The sequence below is a fragment of the Neoarius graeffei genome, chromosome 5 (assembly GCF_027579695.1).
Source record: "Neoarius graeffei isolate fNeoGra1 chromosome 5, fNeoGra1.pri, whole genome shotgun sequence".
Taxonomy (NCBI): Eukaryota; Metazoa; Chordata; class Actinopteri; order Siluriformes; family Ariidae; genus Neoarius; species Neoarius graeffei.
In genome coordinates this window covers 58,416,507-58,440,459 of record NC_083573.1, presented here as the reverse complement: position 1 = coordinate 58,440,459, position 23,953 = coordinate 58,416,507, and the positions used below count along the sequence as shown (strand labels likewise).

The following is a 23,953-nucleotide window of genomic DNA, read 5'->3' as shown; positions in this document are numbered from 1 at the left end:
TCTCTCTCTTTCTCTCCCCCCTCTTCCCTCTGTCTGTCCCTCTGGGTTACATGTCAATCCTGAGACACCAGTGATGCTGACCTCTTCTGCTCCTTGGACCTGCCTGATCCATCCTGATGCCCTACGTCTGGCTGGAGTCTCATCACATCGCTCCTGTGGAGGATGGCCCCATATGGACAGTTGAAAGTTGCACTTGGAAGACGCTCTGGACACTTACAGTAATGCACTTATGTCTGAGGACTACAGTTGACTTGCTAACTTTAGGACTGCAGTTGCCATGAACAGTTTTGTGCTCAAGTCTCCATCAAGAAACAGGCGATAATTTCAACAAAACAGACTTCATGTTAAAACTATAATGAATTTCCTGGTTTCACAGTTATACTTTGTGACTATATAGGACACTGTTATAGAAGCGAGTTATTTATAATCATGTTATCTGTTATCACCAAAATGAGGATGGGTTCCCTTTAGAGTCTGGTTCCTCTCAAGGTTTCTTCCTCGTGTTGTCTGAGGGAGATTTTCCTTGCCTCCATCACCACAGGCTTGCTCATTGGGAATAAATTAGGGATAAAATTAGCTCATGTTTAAGGCCTTTAATTTTCTGTAAAGCTGCTTTGTGACAAAGTCTGTTGTCAAAACCGCTATACAAATAAACTTGACTTGACTTGAACAGAAGAACATTCAGAACTGGTTGGAAGACAACTTCAAAAAAACAATACACTATTTTTGGATTTTTCAAGATGAAAACAGATGGTAAGTCATCGACCGTGGGTGTGTATATAGAATGTATCAAAAATGTAACCTATTAAATTATATTGATGCACAAAACCCGCTCTGTGTAGCCTGGTTATGTTGAATTTACAGTGTAGGGTCTGTATGATTAGTGTCCCAGGCAAGCTCAGACGTTTGAGTGATTTAATGAATATCTACAGTGGTGGTCTATTTGCCCTGAATAAATTTATTTAACAGGTCAGCAGCAATTTGTGTTCATGTAGACACCAATAGTTGCCCTGACATAATTTAATTATATGTTTTGATGCGACATGTAGCGTACGCAGAATCAGCCAGGCTCCATAGCATAGCCAGCCTTTGGCATATTAGTCACATATAGGGATAAAATAGTTTTTTTGTTTTGCCACGCAATATTAATGTCAACATAAATTTGTGTTGTCCAGACACCACAAATGAGTTGCTGCAGTTAACTGAGCCTGGATGCATTGGAGAAAATGGTATTTATGTGTGTGCATGTGTGAGGGAAACTTGGAAGACATACAGTGGTGCTTGAAAGTTTGTGAACCCTTTGGAATTTTCTATATTTCTGCATAAAGAGGACCTAAAACATCATCAGATTTTCACACAAGTCCTAAAAGTAGATAAAGAGAACCCAGTTAAACAAATGAGGCAAAAATATTATACTTGGTCATTTATTTATTAAGGAAAATGATCCAATATTACATATCTGTGAATGACAAAAGTATGTGAACCTTTGCTTTCAGTATCTGGTGTGACCCCCTTGTGCAGCAATAACTGCAACTAAACATTTCTGGTAACTGTTGATCAGGCCTGCACACCAGCTTGGAGGAATTTTAGCCCATTCCTCCATACAGAACAGCTTCAACTTGGGGATGTTGGTGAGTTTCCACACATTAACTGCTTGCCTCAGGTCCTTCCACAACATTTCGACTGGATTAAGGTCAGGACTTTGACTTGGCCATTCCAAAACATTAACTTTATTCTTCTTTAACCATTCTTTGGTAGAACGACTTGTGTGCTTAGGGTCGTTGTCTTGCTGCAAGACCCACCTTCTCTTGAGATTCAGTTCATGGACAGATGTTCTGACATTTTCCTTTAGAATTCGCTGGTATAATTCAGGATTCATTGTTCCATCAATGATGGCAAGCCATCCTGGCCCAGATGCAGCAAAACAGGCCCAAACCATGATACTACCACCACCATCTTTCACAGATGGGATAAGGTTCTCATGCTGGAATGCAGTGTTTTCCTTTCTCCAAACATAACGCTTCTTATTTAAACCAAAAAGTTCTATTTTGGTCTCATCCGTCCACGTAACATTTTTCCAATGGCCTTCTGGCTTGTCCATGTGACCTTTAGCAAACTGCAGACGAGCAGCAATGTTCTTTTTGGAGAGCAGTGGCTTTCTCCTTGCAACCCTGCCATGCACACCATTGTTGTTCAGTGTTCTCCTGATGGTGGACTCATGAACATTAACATTAGCCAATGTGAGAGAGGCCTTCAGTTGCTTAGAAGTTATCCTGGGGTCCTTTGTGACCTCGCCGAATATTACACGCCTTGCTCTTGGAGTGATCTTTGTTGGTCAACTCTGGGATGTCAAGTCAAGTCAAGTCCTGATCCATCCTGGTGCCCTGTGTCTGGTTGGAGCCTCATCACATCGCTCCTGTGGAGGACAGCCCCATGTGGACAGTTGAAAGTCACACCTGGAGGATGCTCTGGACTCTTACAGTAATGCTTTTATGGCTGAGGACTACAGTTGACTTGCTAACTTTTGGACTGCAGTTGTCATGAACAGTTTTGCACTCAAGTTTCCATCAATGAAGAGGTTATAACATCAACGAAACTGACTTTATGTTTAAACTGTTAATGTTATAGTCATGTTGTCTGTTGTTGCCCAAATGAGGATGGGTTCCCTTTTGAGTCTGGTTCCTCTCGAGGTTTCTTCCTCATGTTGTCTGAGGGAGTTTTTCCTTGCCACCGTCACCACAGGCTTGCTCATTGGGGATAGATTAGGGATAGATTAGGTATAAAATTAGCTCATGTTTTAAGTTGTTCAAATTCTGTAAAGCTGCTTTGTGACAATGTTTATTGTTAAAAGCGTTATACAAATAAACTTGACTTGACTTGACTTGTTGGTCGACCACTCCTGGGGAGGGTAACAATGGTCTTGAATTTCCTCCATTTGTACACAATCTGTCTGACTGTGGATTGGTGGAGTCCAAACTCTTTAGAGATGGTTTTGTAACCTTTTCCTGCTTAATGAGCATCAACAACACTTTTTCTAAGGCCCTCAGAAATCTCCTCTGTTTGTGCCATGATACACTTCCACAAACATGTGTTGTGAAGATCAGACTTTAATAGAGCCCTGTTCTTTAAATAAAACAGGGTGCCCACTCACACCTGATTGTCATCCCATTGATTGAAAACACCTGACTCTTATTTCACCTTCGAATTAACTGCTAATCCTAGAGGTTCACATACTTTTGCCACTCACAGACATGTAATATTGGATCATTTTCCTCAACAAATGAATGACCAAGTATAATATTTTGTCTCATTTGTTTAACTGGGTTCTCTTTATCTGCTTTTATGACTTGTGTGAAAATCTGATGATGCTTTAGGCTATATTTATGCAGAAATATAGAAAATTCTAAAGGATTCACAAACTTTCAAGCACCACTATATTTATATGATCATAGTCTTGTGATATGGGACGTCATCTAGAATTTTGAATGTTGTAATATAATAATGTAGCTTAGAATTTGTCTTTGTGGTCCTAAAGGAGAGATATGTGAGTGAGAAATTATATATTTTTATTAAACTGATGATAAATTTTACTAGTGATATATAATAGTCAATTGACACATGCCTCAGTTTCCTGAGATATTATGGGTGTTAATAATAATAACTTAATAATGAGACAGAAACTGAAGTGAACGACATAAATTTAAAAAGAGCAGTGCAAAAATCACTAATAAAGCTGTAATAACCTTTGAATGTGTGTGGGTGATGATATTTCTTGTAAAGTGAGATATAACCTTGCCAACCTATTGACGCCAATCTCCCTTAAAAAATACAAACCCCAGGAAAATCTGACTTAGTCCCTGGGCTTTTCAGTAGCTAGACATGCCCTTGGTCAGTATAGCCTTTGGATATACTGACCAAGGGCGTGTCTAGCTACTGAAAACTTGACTTGCTTACTCCTGTTCAGCCATGGTGGTTTTGATATAAGGTAAATAAAAATGCTTTTTATTACACAGATGATGGACCCTTCTAGTATTTTGTACCCTGGTGAACATGTATCACAGAGCACACTAGATATATGTACAGTGGTGCTTGAAAGTTTGTAAATCCTTTAGAATTTTCTATATTTCTGCATAAATATTACCTAAAACATCATCAAATTTTCACACAAGTCCTAAAAGTAGATAAAGAGAACCCAGTTAAACGAATGAGACAAAAATATTATATTTGGTCATTTATTTATTGAGGAAAATGATCCAATATTACATATCTGTGAGTGGCAAAAGTATGTGAACCTCTAGGATTAGCAGTTAATTTGAAGGTGAAATTAGAGTCAGGTGTTTTCAATCAGTGGGATGACAATCAGGTGTGAGTGGGCACCCTGTTTTATTTAAAGAACAGGGATCTATCAAAGTCTGATCTTCACAACACACGTTTGTGGAAGTGTATCATGGCACAAACAAAGGAGATTTCTGAGAACCTCAGAAAAAGCATTGTTGATGCTCATCAGGCTGGAAAAAGTTACAAAACCATCTCGAAAGAGTTTGGACTCCACCAATCCACAGTCAGACAGATTGTGTACAAATGGAGGAAATTCAAGACCATTGTTACCCTCCCCAGGAGTAGTCGGCCAACAAAGATCACTCTAAGAGCAAGGCGTGTAATAGTCGGCGAGGTCACAAAGGACCCCAGGATAACTTCTAAGCAACTGAAGGCCTCTCTCACATTGGCTAATGTTAATGTTCATGAGTCCACCATCAGGAGAACACTGAACAACAATGGTGTGCATGGCAGGGTTGCAAGGAGAAAGCCACTGCTCTCCAAAAAGAACATTGCTGCTCGTCTGCAATTTGCTAAAGATTTAGCAACCAATTTAATTAGTTGGTTCTTGGATTTTTTTCAGGAAAAATATGAAGCGAGGGCACGAAATAAAAATAAAATTTAAAAAATGCTCTGATGGTAAAATTAGCGGTGGAAATAGAGGGCTTTCATAATAGAGAAACAAAACAAAGACAATACATTATTGTTGCACATTTCATATGGCTGTTTTAATAGCTTATCTTATTTCCACCCATATGCAGTAAGGGCTAGCTCTGGCTGCACGTCTTTTACCAGGCAAACCAGTAAACAGATAGGCTAAATAAATGATTGAATTACAGTCAATTGAACATCTACAATGCACAGAAAAAAAGATTTGACCAGGAGTAGGCTACTTCTGATGGCTAAATGCTTCGAATAATTTTTTGTTTGCCCCTCACATCAATCAATGAAATATATAAATCAAACCCACCTCCACAGAGTTGTTGTCCAAGTTGGCACATCGCAGGGTAACAAGCTCACGGCATCTTGAGTACAACTGTGCAAAGTTTTCCCCCTCTTCAATTTCAACACACCTGTCAAAGATTTTACGCTTCTGTTCGCTGAAAATCCTAACAATCACAAACACAGGCTTTGCAGGATTCCCCTCCACAGGCATGTTTCTTCCACAAGTCTTTATCTAAAGTGAAAGGGGCAATTTGATTGGTTTTCGACGTCACATGACCTCAACCTGCAGTCGATTTCGATTTTTTTTCATTTTGCATTTTCTTCAAGCGGCGATTCCGAGAACCAACTAATCGAATTGGTGTGGCCTCATGTGGACAAGCCAGAAGGCTATTGGGAAAATGTTTTGAGGATGGATGAGACCAAAATAGAACTTTTTGGTTTAAATGAGAAGCGTTATGTTTGGAGAAAGGAAAACACTGCATTCCAGCATAAGAACCTTATTCCATCTGTGAAACATGGTGGTGGTAGTATCATGGTTTGGGCCTGTTTTGCTGCATCTGGTCCAGGACGGCTTGCCATCATTGATGGAACAATGAATTCTGAATTATACTAGCGAACTCTAAAGGAAAATGTCAGGATATCTGTCCATGAACTGAATCTCAAGAGAAGGTGGGTTATGCAGCAAGACGACGACCCTAAACACACAAGTCGTTCTACCAAAGAATGGTTAAAGAAGAATAAAGTTAATGTTTTGGAATGGCTAAGTCAAAGTCCTGACCTTAATCCAGTCGAAATGTTGTGGAAGGACCTGAAGCAAGCAGTTCATGTGAGGAAACCCACCAACATGCCAGAGTTGAAGCTGTTCTGTATGGAGGAATAGGCTAAAATTCCTCCAAGCCGGCGTGCAGGACTGATCAACAGTTACCGGAAATGTTTAGCTGCAGTTATTGCTGCACAAGGGGGTCACACCAGATACTGAAAGCAAAGGTTCACATACTTTTGCCACTCACAGATATGTAATATTGGATCATTTTCCTCAATAAATAAATGACCAAGTATAATATTTTTGTCTCATTTGTTTAACTGGGTTCTCTTTATCTACTTTTAGGACTTGTGTGAAAATCTGATGATGTTTTAGGTCATATTTATACAGAAATATAGAAAATTCTAAAGGATTCACAAACTTTCAAGCACCACTATATGTGTACAGGTTAACTTTGCATCATGGCTAATAAAAATTCCAAGTGATGTACAAAAATGTTAAATATTACTTTTAAAAAGAATAAATGCCATTATAAAAGGTGGCAACAGTTTCCTGAATCGAGCTGTCTGTCATGCACATGAACGCAATATCATTTTCACAGGTGCACATGGTACAGAAAAATGCACCAATAGATGCCATTCTTTATTGCTAAACAGTCAATATTTTTCTAATACTAAACATGTAGCAAGTAAAAATGTGCTAAAATTGCTTTGAAGTGCAGCCATTGATTTATGCTATGTAAGATATATAGAGGTTCACCCCTGAGACTGCAGAGATCACTGCACTGCAGTTAGTTAGTCAACCTAGCTTTGTCATCTGCTTTGACACCAGTTCTCTTCAAAAAAAAAAAAATCTGATACTGTTGCACTGGTTGCCTTTGGCTTTTTCTTTGCTTTCATTCTGTCATGTCTGCTCATTCACTCTGCCCTGCTGGTGTAGAACAGTACATGTAGATGCTCCCAGAAAACATGGCAGGAGCACAAAAGGAAAAGATCAGTTGTCACTGCTGATTTGTATTAAGTGGTATTTCCCACCTGCTTCTAGCCCCATTTAACTCACCGTTGACATTTCCTCCCCTCACTGTGTTTATTAGAAGCCTCTTGAGCATAAAACATAAAAGCTTTTGATAAATCTATGTGAGGAGGGAACACTGCTTAAGTGTTCCCTGCCAAAGTACCTAAAACACTGCCTGACAGACCCACTACCACAGAATGTATCCTAATGGGTGCAGATGAGCAAGATTTGCAGTGAATACCAACCTGTCTCAGGGAGTTGCTGACATACAGGTCAGACGTGAAGGTAGCTTTTGCTGCATGGGCAGGCTTATTTAAGTTCAATTAAACGTGTTGAACAAATTATAGGCAGGTTAAAGCAACTTTCCGGTCACAGGTTTTAAGAGCCAGTATGAAGGGCAGAGGCATTCTACTTTGTGGAAATTACACACGTGCATGCATGCATTCTCTCAGTAATTTTTCATTCCTATTTTCACATTCAGCAGCACTAGAGTTGAAAATAAGGAGTCAGCAACGCTGGCAGATTAGGGTATAGAGAGAATTTCCACCGCACTACTGTCTTGCTTGGCTGGAGCAATGAGCATAACCACAAGCCATTTAGCGAGTCTAGAAGAGCATCTGCGTCGCAACATCATGCCTGGTGCATGCTTAAACACCTTGTCAACATGCCACATAGACGCACTGCTGGTACTACCAAAAGGTGCTGTCTTTTTAATATAAGATGTCAGCACCTTATTAGACCATCTTCACACCAAAGTAACTCTTTCAAGGACACTGTACTTTAGCGTGGGCTTTTAGCAGTAATTAAAATTGGCATCATCTTATGTTTGGTATAAACGCTGATTTAGAACAAACTATGGCAAGGCTGTATTTAACAAGCGAGACAGAAGAACCACAAATTGTGGAAATGTTCATTAAAATGTCATTACGAGTATTTGTGAAAATGGCTATTTTATAGAGATGAAATCATCAAAGTACTTATTAGGGCACAAATGTAGAAGTCTTAAATTACAATGGCACTTAGGAAAAATGGTAGCGTGACAGTCCAAACAATCTAGGGAACACTAGCCAAGCATATGATGGGCTAGCTCCTTCATTACTGTGAATGGCGTCGCTGGTTTTGTGCACTCACACAGATCAAATTGAAACAGATTACTGAAGGGGTCCTAGGAGACATTGGGTGCACTCCAGCAGTGCTTGTCTCAATTCAAGCTTCTTGCCTCAAGCTTGAAGTACTTTTCAAACACTCAGCTTTAGCTTACATAAGCATAGGTGTTTGCACACACACACACACACACACACACACACACACACACACACACACACACAATTATAATAACTGATATCAATAAAATGGTACAAAATAAGGAAAGTGCATATACAGTGTCTTGCAAAAGTATTCATCCCCCTTGGTGTTTGTCCTGTTTTGTCGCATTACAAGATAGAATTAAAATGAATTTTGGGGGGTTATCACCATTTGATTTACACAACATGCCTACCACTTTAAAGGTGCACACTGTTTGTTTGTTTGTTTGTTTGTTTGTTTGTTTGTTTGTTTGTTTGTTTGTTTGTTTGTTTGTTTGTGACACAAACAATAATTAAAATGAAAAAACAGAAATCTGGAGTGTGCATAGGTATTCACCCCCTTTCGTATGAAACCCCGAAATAAGAGCTGGTCCAACCAATTCACTTCACAAGTCAAATACTTGGGCGGCACGGTGGTGTAGTGGTTAGCGCTGTCGCCTCACAGCAAGAAGGTCCTGGGTTCGAGCCCCGGGGCTGGCGAGGGCCTTTCTGTGTGGAGTTTGCATGTTCTCCCCGTGTCCGCGTGGGCTTTCTCCGGGTGCTCCGGTTTCCCCCACAGTCCAAAGACATGCAGGTTAGGTTAACTGGTGACTCTAAATTGGCCGTAGGTGTGAATGTGAGTGTGAATGGTTGTCTGTGTCTATGTGTCAGCCCTGTGATGACCTGGCGACTTGTCCAGGGTGTACCCCGCCTTTCGCCCGTAGTCAGCTGGGATAGGCTCCAGCTTGCCTGCGACCCTGTAGAAGGATAAAGCGGCTAGAGATAATGAGATGAGATGAGAAGTCAAATACTTAGTTGATTAAGATCCACCTGTGTGCAATCAAAGTGTCACATGATCTGTCACATGAGATCCCTTGAGAAAATGCATGTACAGTGTCTTGTAAAAGTTTTCATCCCCCTTGGTGTTCGTCCTGTTTTGTCGCATTACAAGCTGGAATTAAAATGGAGTTTTGGAGGGTTAGCACCGTTTGATTTATACAACATGCCTACCACTTTAAAGCTGAAAATGGTTGTTTTATTGTGACAAACAATAATCAAGATGAAAAAACAGTGTGCATAAGTATTCCCCCCCCCTTCGTATGAAACCCCTAAATAAGAGCTGGTCCAACCAATTCATTTCATAAGTCACATAATTAGTTGATTAAGATCCACCTGTGTGCAATCAAAGTGTCACATGATCTGTCACATAATGTCTGTATAAATCAACCAGTTCTGGAAGGACCCTGACTCTGCAACACTACGAAGCAAGCAACATGAAAACCAAGGAGCACTCCAAACAGGTCAGAGACAAAGTTGTGGAGAAGTATAGATCAGGGTTGGGTTATAAAAAATATCCCAAACTTTGAATATCCCAGGGAGCATTATTAAATTCATTATAGCAAAATGGAAAGAATATGGCACCACTACAAACCTAACAAGAGAAGGCCGCCCACCAAAACTCACAGACCAGGCAAGGAGGGCATTAATCAGAGATGCAACAAAGACACCAAAGATAACACTGAAGGAGCTGCAAAGATCCACAACGGAAATGGAAGTACGGGTATCTGTCCATAGGACCACTTTAAGCCGTACACTCCACAGAGCGGGGCTTTATGGAACAGTGGCCAGAAAGAAGTCATTGCTTAAAGGAAAAAATAAGAAAACACGTTTGGAGTTTGCCCAACAGCATGTGGCAGACTCCCCAAACAAATGGAAGAAGATTCTCTGATCAAATGAGACTAAAATTGAACTTTTTGGCCATCATGGGAAATGCCATGTGTGGTGCAAACCCAACACCCTGAGAACACCATTCCTACAGTGAAGCATGGTGGTGGCAGCATCATGCTGTGAGGATGTTTTTCATCTGCAGGGACGGGAAAGCTGGTCAGAACTGAAGGAAAGATGGATGGCACTAGATACAGGGCAATTCTGAAGGAAAACCTGTTTGAGTCGGCCAGAGGTTTGAGACTGGGATGAAGGTTCACATTCCAGCAGGACAATGACCCTAAACATACTGCTAAAGCTATACTGCAGTGGTTTAAAAGGAAACATTTAAATGTCTTGGAATGCTCTAATCCATTGTTTCTCAACCACTGGGCCACAGCCCATTAGTGGGCCGTGAAGTCCCATCTCGTGGGCCATGAATTTTTCCTTAAGTGGAAGCTAATTTTTACTCATAGTAGAGTACAACTGCTAGGTTGCATCCGATGTCACGACATCACATTAAGCTACAGTCACATTACAGCTCGCGATGCTTTGCGATGGGTTATCAATGAAAATGAGGCATTTTGGTGGAGATATACACGTGAGCTAAAAATTGTGGTCACACAGCAGGTGAACATTTGACTGTCGCGCCTTTGCGTGCTTGAGACTCACTTCATGTGAGCACACATACCGGTAGATATGGAAGCTGTTTTCACAGAGGCTTTGCGAAGTGTCATCATTATCAAAGTCACATTTGTTTCGAGCAATGTTTATAACGCTGTTTAAATACTCTGCTTTCAGTTTTGCTTTTGTAAAAAAAAAAAACATTTGGAAGATGGTTCTGGACACTTACAGTAATGCACTTATGTCTGAGGACTACAGTTGACTTGCTAATTTAGGACTGCAGTTGTCATGAACAGTTTTGCACTCAAGTTTCTATCAGTGAACAGTTTATAACGTCAACAAAACAGACTTCATGTTAAAACTATAATGAATTTTCTGGTTACACAGTTATACTTTGTGACTCCATAGGACACAGTTATAGAAGCGAGTTATTTATAATCACGCTATCTGTCATCACCCAGATGAGGATGGGTTCCCTTTTGAGTCTGGTTCCTCACGAGGTTTCTTCCTCATGTCATCTGAGGGAGTTTTTCCTTGCCACCGTCGCCACAGGCTTAGTCATCAGGGATAAATTAGGGATAAAATTAGCTCATGTTTAAAGTCTTTAATTCTCTGTAAAGCTGCTTTGTGACAATGTCTATTGTTAAAAGCGTTATAAAAATAAACTTGACTTGACTTAAATATCACGCCTGCTAATAAACACTTTTCCTGCACTTAGACCATCTACTGTTGTCTATCTTGTAGTGTCCTGATCACCAGATCTTTAACCCAGCCATGTATAAAAAGTTGTACACCTCCGTGCTCTTCCAGGTTTTCATCTGTTTGTCCGTGTAGAACGATGTCTGCAGCACCAGGTAGTTTGAGATGTCGGAGAACTCAACGGATGGATAATTTTCCAACTTATAGGAAAAATCCTTCTTTGTTAGCATGTAAGGATCTATCCCATTGAGTGGTTTCATATCCACTTCTTTTGCATGTACTTCTTGGTTTTAATAACTTGTTTATTTGCTGAACACAAACATGGCAATATGTTTATAATATGTTTATAGTTCTTGTGTGAATGGACCAGACTCCACTTTTGGATCATTAATCCCTTTTGACTGAGAATGACCCGCATGCATGGTTTTATGTTGGTTTCTGGTACATCCATACAGTTTTAAATACAATACCTACAATTAAAACAGTTTGTTTTTATTGCACTTATTTAATTCCTGGGCTCCCATCTGTAACAGGGAGTGATGTTGCATCCAATTAATACACTTTTTCAATGTATTATTACAACCCCGATTCCAAAAAAGTTGGGACAAAGTACAAATTGTAAATAAAAATGGAATGCAATGATGTGGAAGTTTCAAAATTCCATATTTTATTCAGAATAGAACATAGATGACATATCAAATGTTTAAACTGAGAAAATGTATCATTTAAAGAGAAAAATTAGGTGATTTTAAATTTCATGACAACAACACATCTCAAAAAAGTTGGGACAAGGCCATGTTTACCACTGTGAGACATCCCCTTTTCTCTTTACAATAGTCTGTAAACGTCTGGGGACTGAGGAGACAAGTTGCTCAAGTTTAGGGATAGGAATGTTAACCCATTCTTGTCTAATGTAGGATTCTAGTTGCTCAACTGTCTTAGGTCTTTTTTGTCGTATCTTCCGTTTTATGATGCGCCAAATGTTTTCTATGAGTGAAAGATCTGGACTGCAGGCTGGCCAGTTCAGTACCCGGACCCTTCTTCTATGCAGCCACAATGCTGTAATTGATGCAGTACCGTATGTGGTTTGGCATTGTCATGTTGCAAAATGCAAGGTCTTCCCTGAAAGAGACGTCATCTGGATGGGAGCATATGTTGCTCTAGAACCTGGATATACCTTTCAGCATTGATGGGGTCTTTCCAGATGTGTAAGCTGCCCATGCCACCTGCACTAATGCAACCCCATACCATCAGAGATGCAGGCTTCTGAACTGAGCGCTGATAACTTGGGTCGTCCTTCTCCTCTTTAGTCCGAATGACACGGCGTCCCTGATTTCCATAAAGAACTTCAAATTTTGATTCGTCTGACCACAGAACAGTTTTCCACTTTGCCACAGTCCATTTTAAATGAGCCTTGGCCCAGAGAAGACGTCTGCGCTTCTGGATCATGTTTAGATACGGCTTCTTCTTTGAACTATAGAGTTTTAGCTGGCAACGGCGGATGGCATGGTGAATTGTGTTCACAGATAATGTTCTCTGGAAATATTCCTGAGCCCATTTTGTGATTTCTAATACAGAAGCATGCCTGTATGTGATGCAGTGCCGTCTAAGGGCCCGAAGATCACGGGCACCCAGTATGGTTTTTCAGCCTCTTATTGCCCCTGTCCCAACTTTTTTGAGATGTGTTGCTGTCATGAAATTTCAAATGAGCCAATATTTGGCATGAAATTTCAAAATGTCTCACTTTCGACATTTGATATGTTGTCTATGTTCTATTGTGAATACAATATCAGTTTTCGAGATTTGTAAATTATTGCATTCCGTTTTTATTTACAATTTGTACTTTGTCCCAACTTTTTTGGAATCAGGGTTGTAGATTCTAATAGAATAAATGAGCCAAAATAATTGGGGATCTTTTTAATGGGCCCCGACTTGTTTCAAGTATGAATAGGTGGGCCTCAAAGCAGAAAAGGTTAAGAACCCCTGGTCTAATCAAAGTCCAGACCTCAATCCAATTGAGAATCTGAGGTATAACTTGAAGCTTAATGTACACCAATGCAACCCATTTAACTTGAAGGAGTTGGAGCAGTTTTGCCTTGAGGAATGGGCAAAAATCCCAGTGGCTAGATGTGCTAAACTAATAGAGACATACTCCAAGAGACTTGCAGCTGTAATTGCAGCAAAAGGTGGCTCTACAAAGTATTGACTTTGGGGGGTGAATACCTATGCACACTCCAGATTTCTGTTTTTTAATCTTAATTATTGTTTGTGTCACAATTTAAAAAAAAAAACACTTTGCACCTTTAAAGTGGTCAGCATGTTGTGTAAATCAAATGGTGCTAACTCCCTAAAACTCCATTTTAATTCCAGCTTATACACTGCAAAAAAAAAAAAGTTACGCCAACCTAAAAATTCTAACTAAGAACTAAGATTTTTAAGTTTTGAAGAAAGTTGTGCCAACTTATACTTTTGGTCTCAGATAACTTAGCCTTCATATTCACACAAACTTAATTTTTTCAGTTTTACATGATAAGAATTCAACTTTAAGGCCACTAATCTTTCATCCAAGTAAAAACTAATTTGACAAATGAAATGTGCAAACAATTCAGTATACTGAATTGTTTGCACATTTCGTTTGTCAAATTAGCTTCAGGCTTAAAATAAGTGAATGTGTGACTTAACAAAAAAGCACTGCCACTACAGTTTTATAGCAGTTTTGCTACCATCATGTTAAAATAAACATGCTATTTGAACTGGATTGTTATTTGTTTTATTGTGGGATAAAAAGAAAATTGAACTCAAATTTTGAAGTATTTACTTGGATGAAAGATTAGTGGCCTTAAAGTTGAATTCTTATCATGTAAAACTGAAAAAATTAAGTTTGTGTGACTATGAAGACCAAAAGTATAAGTTTGCACAACTTTCTTCAAAACTTAAAAATCTTAGTTGTCACATAAACTCAAAAATCCTGTGCAATAAGTTGCCTTGAATTTTTAAGTTGGCGTAACTTTCTTTTTTTTTACAGTGTAATGCGACAAAACAGGACAAACACTAAGGGGGATGAATACTTTTGCAAGACACTGTAACTTGCAGTAACATTTTATTTGTTTGTCTTGTGTAAAATGAAATCATTTTAGTTATTTGAAATACACTATGTACCCTTGTGGCAGTGGGGGCGTGGTCAAGCATCGGTCTGTGACAGGAGGGTGGAGCCGGGGAAGGTGAGTGGCAGATTCGCTACACCTGACGGTAATTAACCTGTGTTTTGTGTGTGTTTTCCCAGTAAACCGCTCCCTATTTTAAGAGGCTGAGAGAGAGCAGAGGGAGCGCGACCCGGGAGTGGAGGCTGAGAGTGTGTCTGTGTGCTGCGAGTTCTTTTAGACTGAAAAGTTTATTAATAAAATACGCAGTTACTACCTCCAAACGTTGTCCTGCCGTCCTCTGTGCTCCACCCACGCATTGTCCGCGCTACAACCCTATACCAAGATGTAACTAAGTGCAAATTCTGGAGCTAAAATGCTCCTAATTATCCCAGATAATTTTATATTGCAATTCCATTATGCCTAAAGCTACACAACCAAGCTCTGTACTCAGTGAACATTACCCACCATTATGCAATTGAGCAGGAAAAAAGTAACTGATGTGGGTCAAATACACATGTAAAAGAATTGCATGCTTTGGGTGCACAGCAAATTGCCTTTTTGCTAAAGAAAAAGTATACCACTGTGCAGTTTGTATAGCCTATTCGATTTTATTGTTCTGGCCTGTAGTTATATGCACCCTCTCAGAGGGAACCTCAGCTTTCTACAAGGAAAATAGTAGCAAATCAAAAGCAACTTTTTAAAGTCATGATGCCAGTTTCAAAGGTCTCATAAAGGGCTCATGTTTGGTTTGGGAAGTGCTGCGCTCTACTGCCATGATGAGAAGAACAAAAAAACATGAAAATGGTAATTTTCTCCCGCTGAAGACAGCCTGACTACCTGCCCGTCTCTTGCATAACTACATTTACACTCAACGATCTCTCATGGACAAGAGAATTTGTGGATGTCAGGCTGAGACCAACCCTGCCTGCTTTGCTTCTGTAATATATAGTACAAAGTCAAGACATTAGTTGAATGCAATAATGGCTACTGATCTGCTTGTTTAGGTGTTTGTTCAAGGATAACCATTTTACTTGATTGAGCTATTAATCTAGCAGTACATACGGCTAATTCATGAATTCTAATTATAGCTGGACTCATCCATGCAACCACTAAGGCACATCTTTATTATTTCCCTCTCCCAGTCAAAGGCTCCTGTTTCACAACATCTGCACAAGTGGATCTTGATTTTTGGTCCTCAATTGGTGTTACACTCACATCTCTAGGACTTGTGACAGAAAATCAAGGCACTATTAACCCCAGTGAAAGCTGGCCATGTCCATTTATCCCTTAATTAATCCAAGCATTGAAAAACACAGTGATCAATTCTATCTTGAAGTTCAGTCTTTGCCAGGAGACCTTGGTGGCTACAGCAACACTCAATGCTATAGGCAATGTGACCTTACATTTCCACCTCTAGACAAGTTGGATAGCAAACTATAGAACTTCACAATGTTAAACAAGCAGGCCTACTCTAAAGTGCATATGAAAATGAAATGAGAGCACTGTATTTCACAATGGCTGTAGGCTACACACAACAGTGAGCTTGGAGAAATCCTGTACACTCCAAGAAAGCTGGCAAGATGTCCCATTTGCTGGCTACTAAGCTGAACCCTGGCATATGGCATATGTAGCCTGACTGCTGAGGTATGTGTGCCTACTGTTATAACAGAACCTGTTATCCTGGTGCTTTGGCTACACCAAAGAACAAAAACCAAGGAATCATTTAAAATCCCATGCTGTAGGTCAGCTTCCCAGCTTAGGAAAGATAAAGCTGCTTAAGAGACTACAGAGGAGAAGGGCTATTCCTGTGGGCATGGGATGCAAATGAGCAAATTCTCACCTGTGCTGTCATCGTACACCACGGTGACCATCCTCCACTTGAAAAAGTGTACCAGGTCTAGAATGGCCCTGCTCAGGGAGGAAAAGTCAGGGTAAAGGCTGACGTAGTATGAGTCACGGTTGTCTGACACTTGGTGCTTCCATTTGGTCTGGATGTGTGGCACCCCCAGTGCGTTGCAGATGGACTGGACTGCATTGGCTGAAGAACTGTGAGAGGGGCCGAAAATGGCTGCCACTCCCAGAGAGAGTTGATCACAGGCTAGGGAAGGAACAGAATATTTAATAATGGTCAAATATTAAATAGGTATAAACTAATATTTAACAACAATCTAACATTAATAACATTCAACAAATATTTAAGATGAGTCAACTCTATAATATATTTAAAATTAAGTTGACAGTCTAACTATATATTTATGTATTTAACTGAAACAACAAAAAACATCAATATACTGTACGTACAAAGTTAGAGTATATTTTAACAATAATTCAAATTTGCCAAAAATGACTTTTGTGCAGTCACTCTATTGTAATAATTTGTGGGAAAGTTATATATTTAACAGTTATTCCACAAAATCGAGTTGTACATGAGCTGATAGCCGATGAGGTGCGTAGCACCGAGTTGGCTATAAGCCATGTACGACAAGATTGAGTGGAATAACTGTTTTATTCTATCCACATTCACTGGATTTTGAGAAATGGAGTATTTTTATTTTTTGCAAATTCGATAAATAAAAACTTTATACAAAACGTCCGACAAAATAATTTCCGCTTAGAATATAAACAAACCGGTGAAATGACAGTTGCAGTTTGTGAAAAATGCAATAATACTGGAAAAAATTTTAAAAATATATGATCTTACAATCAAATACTTTTATTCCATATTTTGTTGCTTTTTTGTATTTTTTTGGGGGGGGCGAAATTCAAGTAGAGTTTTTATTTCGTCCTCGGTTGGTTCAGCAACGCACTTTGCCATTTTGTTTTTCTCTACTCACGGTATATGAGCTGATACCCTAATAGTAAAGTAGCCAATCAGAGCGTGCAATTGCTCATATCCAGTGAATGTGGATGGAATAAAACTAAATAAACATTATTTTAAGTTTATTTTTATCCATGCTGTGGAAAGTGTAGCAGCATTATTTCCAACCTCCCTGTCTACCGACCACATCACCAGCAATATTCTCCCTTATTAAAAAGACTTATTATAAAACCCACATGTCTGCTCATGTGGGTTTTATAATAGAGTGACTCACTGAACACATATAACTCAAGTGCCATACCTTTTCTGGAAGCCTCAAAACTGTCATGGATGTTTATCCTTTGGATGTCATATGTTAGCGTTGTGTTTGGCAGTAGGGTTCTGTTTCTGTTGATTGTATTTAAAGCAAACTTAAAGGCTAGTTCCTCAGCACCAGATGGCCCACTTTCAATGGATTCAAATATTCCTCCTAGAAGGGAGAAAAAAAAGAAAAAAATTGTTTTAAATTTCACAATACACACACACACACACACACACACACACAATTTTGTCATTATGTTTAATTTGTTTTTTATTGACCAAATGAAATAATTAAATGTTTATAAATAAATATTTTAATCAGTGTAATTTTGTTGTCCAGCCATCAATCAATCCATCCATTATCTAAACCACTTATCTGCTAGGGTTGCGGTGGAACTCTGGAGGCAATTTCTTAATTAATTAATTGATTGATTGATTGATTGATTGATTGATTGATTGATTGATTGATTGATTGATCTTCAGTAACCACTTTTTATGGTGGGTCTGCAGCTTGTGGTAATATTGGGTGTGAGGTAGGAATATACCCTGAATGGGATGCCAGTCCACTACAGGGCACCATTCACTCACACACACACACGCGCGCACACACACACACACACACACACCCTGAGTGGTGGGAGGAAACCAAGAGGACCCACACAAACCTGGAGAACATGTGAAACTCCACACAGACACTAACTGAAGCCCAGGATCAATCCAGGAATCCGACAGCTGTGAGACAACAACACTTCCTGCTGCACCACCCTGGGGCACATTTCTTGATGTGATATATAAAGTTTACAAAGCAATTTGCTAATAAAATGTTGACTGTTGAAATCGAAAAGGCTGCAATATGAAATAATCGATAAATGGATCACCAGCAGAGTGCAATCTGACATATATTGTTACAGCTGTACAATACAGTTGCTCTGTGTTTCCTTCATGTGATCACAGATTTTCTCTGATAAATGTATCAAATAAATTCACCAGCTACCATGGTAAGTTATCAGGCATGAGACTTGTCCAAAATTTCAGCGCTCCCATATACACATCATACCATACAGCAATATTATAATCTATTTTGTTCTCACAAACAAGCAGGGCTAAAGACAGTTGGCTCAGACGTGGTCAGAATAGACAGGACATATGGCTCATTTGTGGATTGGATAGCCAAGAAATCTACTCTTTCATGTTTATTTAAAATTGCAGTTTGCAACAGCTCCATTCAGCACTTTTCAGTTTTAAAACATGTCTCATAGTAATCTCTATATATATACAGTAAGACAGAGTGTAAAGAAACAGAGAAGGTCCATGATGGTAACAAGAATGTGGCAAAGTTTCTCCTTCATTAATATTCCTCCCATGGGGGAAGCCTATTTTGCATGGCATAATGAGTCTGAAGGAATTAATAACCATCAGTTAAGAGGGATGTACTATAATTGGAAGTCTGCATTTGGAACCATCTTTTCACACAGAGGAAGCACTTTTACAGTTAAAGTCCCGACTTTGACTGTGATAATACAGGTTGAACAGGCAAATAAAGGAAACATTACTGAAAGTGAAAAGAGCAGTAAAAATCCACTTTCCTAATGTTTTGAGATGTGGGTTCAAAAGTAACACCTGCTTAACAATAGTGATAGTACGCAATTAAGTGTTTACAATTTCATCCACCTCAACAACTTAAGTGAATATTTCTTCACTTTTCTTTTAAGTTTTTCCACCAGACAGCTCTCCCCTATCATCTGACAACTCCCACCCAAGGAGGGTGAAGGGTAATAGGTTCTTCCCTCAAGACATGTGAAGGCAGCTACCAGCTGTATCACAGAGCAGTATAACACGTTCAAAGAAAAGAGCTATCTACCCTCTTCTGCATACGTGATCTCATATCCCTCCCACAAAGAGCACAGCCAGTTTTTCTCCTGCCTACAGGAGGTGGCATTGTTGGGATTCAAACTCACAATCACCTGCTGTTAGGGCAAATATTTTACACCACACAATTATTATATACAGTTGTGGTCAGAAGTTTACATACAATGACATGAATGTCATCTTGGATATGAATGTCATGGCAATAGTTGGGCTTTCAGTAATTTCTTTGAACTGTTCTTTTTCTGTGGCAGAATGATTGTACAGCATACATCTCTAAATAAAAAAATAACACTAGGATTTGGTGCACAAGTTTTAATTTTCTTTGGGTTTTCTGAAATCAACACAGGGTCAAAATTATACATACAGGGTCAAAAATATACATACAGCACACCTAATATTTGTGTAAAATGTCTCTTCGCAAGATTCACCTTCACCAAACATTTTTGTTTACCATGAACAAGCTTCTGGCAGAATTCTGGTTGGATATTTCACGACTCTTCATGGTAGAATTGGTAGAGTTCAATTAATTATTTTTTTTTCTTGGCATGGACTCAACTTATAAGCATGGTCCATATATTTTCAATAGGGTTGAAGTCAGGACTTGTTTTAATTTTAATGTTATCCTGCTTTATCCTCCACAACTAGCTCTGATGCATGTTTGGGTTCATTGTCCTGTTGTAAGTCCCAAGTTGTGTTCAAGTTTCTGATGGTTTATGCTGAAGAATTCTGAGGTAGTCCTCCTTCATTATTCCATCCACTTTGTGCAATAAACCAGCTCCATTGGCAGCAAAACAGCCCCAGAGCATGATGATCCTACCACCACCACCAGCTGGTACAGTGTCCTTCTGTACATGGTGGTCATTGTGGCCAAACAACTCAATCTTTGTCTCATCTGACCATACAGCTATCCTCCAGAAGGCTTTTTCTTCGTCCATGCGGTCAGCTTCAAACTTTAGTTAAGCTTGAAGGTGTCAATTTTGGAGCAGGGGGTTATTTCTTGGATAGCAGCCTCTTAGTCCACGGTGATCTGAACTGTAGACAGTGATCCATCAGCTTCCAGTTCATGGCAGGACTGTGCCATGGTGGTTCCCAGGTTGTTCCTGACCATCCAAACCAACTTCCTTTCAGCTGAGGGTGACCGTTGCCGTTTTCTTGAAGCAAAGTGGCTTGGCAAAGTGACTACACCTCACAATAACTTGGATACAATTGTTTGAACTGGTCTTGGAATTTGTAGTTCTTTAGAAATAGCTCCAAGAAACATTCCAGAGTTGTGTGTATCTGCGATCCTCTTTCTCAGATCTGCACTGAGCTCCTTAGACTTTCCCATTTTACTGTGTGTTGGTCAATCCAATGAGTGCTATAAACAAACCCTTTTTATGACAGCACAGAGAAGCTACCAGCTGTAGTCAATTATGATCACTAACTGGAAGTTCAGAGACCTCGGCCTTGGCAAGATAAGAGACGTTTTGGAAGTTTCAGCACCTCTGAATTAATAATCTAAGTGAGCGTATGTAAATTTTTGACCCTGTATGTATCATTTTGACCCTGTGTTGATTTCAGAAAACCCAAAGAAAATTAAAACTTGTGCACCAAATTCTAGTGTGTTTTTTTAAAAAAGATGTATGCTGTACAATCATTCTGCCACAGAAAAAGAACAGTTCAAAGAAATTACTGAAAGCCCAAATATTGCCATGACATTCATATCCAAGATGACATTCATGTTCCTGTATGTAAACTTCTGACCACAACTGTATGCTCACTGTGAAGGAAAAATGTAAGTATCTGGGTAAAACCTTTTATAAAGTAACTATATTGCTCAGGCTTAATAATTTAGTAATTTAATGAAATTGTGCTCACTGCCCTACCATGCCATTCATATTATGTAAATACATGATGCTAGATATCTACTAACATTATATGGTTAACTTATCTTGCTAGTAGTGAGTCACTAGTTTATTAGCAATCTAACTAGGTCTATCATGATTGAGCACCCTCTCATTTTTTATAGTGGAATTACCAAATTAGAATTTCACTAACTGCAGAAACAGAGTTGTAAATCAAGAACACGGATATACTTCACCCCATTATCAGAAACAATTCAGGAGTCACCAAAGGACATGACATACTGTAACTTTTATGTCGCTTCAGCGATTACACTCATTCATTAATCAATAAACTTAAGTCTAAATTATGGCTTTGAAGCGCTACCAAAATGTCAGTAACAATTAAAAACCACCATCTAGTGTAGTGCTGTGTTTTGCGTGTGGTTAATATTGCACTTCTGCTCATTATAGTCTCACAATTGAGCTCCTATTTGGCTGCCTTAATATCCTCTAGCCTCAGGGCCAGCAATGACTGATCTGGTTCATCTGGGCACCAGTCTTGTGAGCAATGCCCTGTGTCTGCCCGCAGCATGTGTCAAACCCATGTGCGACACGGCGTTCAATAGTACACTCAGCAGACGTGACATATTCTTCTCAACCACAGCAGCGACACAATCAATAATAACACAATAGACTCATTTTGGCACTGAATGGAAACACTTACTTAAAAGAGGCACAGATTTCCCAATGTTTATATTTCACATAGCAGCAGGCAAAAGAATAGGAAAAGCAGCAATTTTCTTCCTGAAAAGGATAAAAGGATCTTCAATTGAATATTTCCAAAGTGACACTAAAGAGCAATAAATTTGTCAGCCAGCGTGAAAGCAACCATCATCTTAACAGATGATCAATCTGCTATGATCATGATTAGATCACCTTGAGAACTGATCAATACTCAAATGCCTTGAGAAACAAACAGCAACATGCCTAGAGTGGAAGTGGAAGACAAGAAATAAACATACCCATTTACAGTAGATAGATGCCACAAACATTTACTGCAAATCTCAGCTTTTCCACAACCATTTCATATCACTGTTGATAACCAATCTGAGAAAAATGGTCAAACATCTTATGCCTTATTATAAAACTGCTTACCACGTCAATACTGGATCATAGCAATAAAATACAATAAAAAGCACACAAGGGTTATTCCACTAACACAAATTCAAATGTACTAGGCTCTTAGAAATTAAAATATTAATTTGACATGTAAGTAATCATCCATCCACATCCATTATTTATACCAGTTATCTGTCAGCAGGAAGCTGGAGCCAATCCCAGCTCACTTTGGGAGAGAGGCGGAGTATACCCTGGGCAGGTCGCCAACCTATCTGTGGGCTAACACAGAGACCAACAGCCGTTTGCACTCACACTCCCATATGGGCAATTTAGAGTAGCCAGTTGACCTAAATCACAAGTCTTTGGACTGTGGAAGGAAATCAGAGTACCCAGAGGAAACCCACGCAAACACGAGGAGAACATGCAAACTCCACACAGAAAGGCACCCAGTTGGTCACTAAGTTCAAACCCAGAAACTGCTTGCTGTGAGGTGACGGTGCCAACCACTGCACCGCTGTGCCACCCCATAAGTAAATATACATGAAGGAAATCATGATTGACACAACACAAAAAAAATGCAATTTTATATATAACACAGGAGCTGTAAATGTTTCTGCTTCCACAAAGAATTCATAATGACATTTCTTACAAAAAGGGTAATGTTTCATCATTATTAACGCTCCAAATATTTCCTTTAAATAGCCATCACTACCAGGACCTTTCTGGTAAAACAGCTATCTGGGAATATGCACAAATAACTGACTTCAGCTTCACTTCTGATTTTTATTTTTGTATATTAATATATATTTTTAATAATCATAGTGAGAATTTTTCCTATTTTAAAAATTCATTTTTCTCCAAGGGGCGGCACGGTGGTGTAGTGGTTAGCGCTGTCGCCTCACAGCAAGAAGGTCTGGGTTCGAGCCCCGTGGCCAGCGAGGGCCTTTCTGTGCAGAGTTTGCATGTTCTCCCCGTGTCCGCGTGGGTTTCCTCTGGGTGCTCCGGTTTCCCCCACAGTCCAAAGACATGCAGGTTAGGTTAATTGGTGACTCTAAATTGACCGTAGGTGTGAATGTGAGTGTGAATGGTTGTCTGTGTCTATGTGTCAGCCCTGTGATGACCTGGCGACTTGTCCAGGGTGTACCCCCCCTTTCGCCCGTAGTCAGCTGGGATAGGCTCCAGCTTGCCTGCGACCCTGTAGAACAGGATAAAGCGGCTAGAGATAATGAGATGAGATGAGAGATTTTTGTCCAAATTTACAGTGGTGCTTGAAAGTTTGTGAACCCTTTAGAATTTTCTGTATTTCTGCATAAATATGACCTAAAACATAATCAGATTTTCACACAAGTCCTAAAAGTAGATAAAGAGAACCCAGTTAAACAAATGAGACAAAAATATTATACTTGGTCATTTATTTATTGAGGAAAATGATCCAATATTACATATCTGTGAGTGGCAAAAGTATGTGAACCTCTAGGATTAGCAGTTAATTTGAAGGTGAAATTAGACTCGGGTGTATCTGCAGAATCAAT

At 39.4% G+C, this 23,953-nt stretch overlaps 1 protein-coding gene across 3 annotated transcripts in view; it reads right to left on the bottom strand.

The window, feature by feature from the left end:
* Positions 1 to 23,953, bottom strand: part of grik2 (glutamate receptor, ionotropic, kainate 2) — a 269,503-nt gene that overhangs the window by 150,553 nt on the left and 94,997 nt on the right. For all 3 annotated transcript variants that reach the window (XM_060922148.1, XM_060922149.1, XM_060922151.1), the window contains exons 3-4: positions 17,612 to 17,779; positions 16,333 to 16,590 (exon numbers count right to left, since the gene is read on the bottom strand). In XM_060922148.1, the coding sequence (XP_060778131.1) occupies positions 16,333 to 16,590; positions 17,612 to 17,779 (426 nt within the window). The remainder of the gene's footprint in view (positions 1 to 16,332; positions 16,591 to 17,611; positions 17,780 to 23,953) is intronic.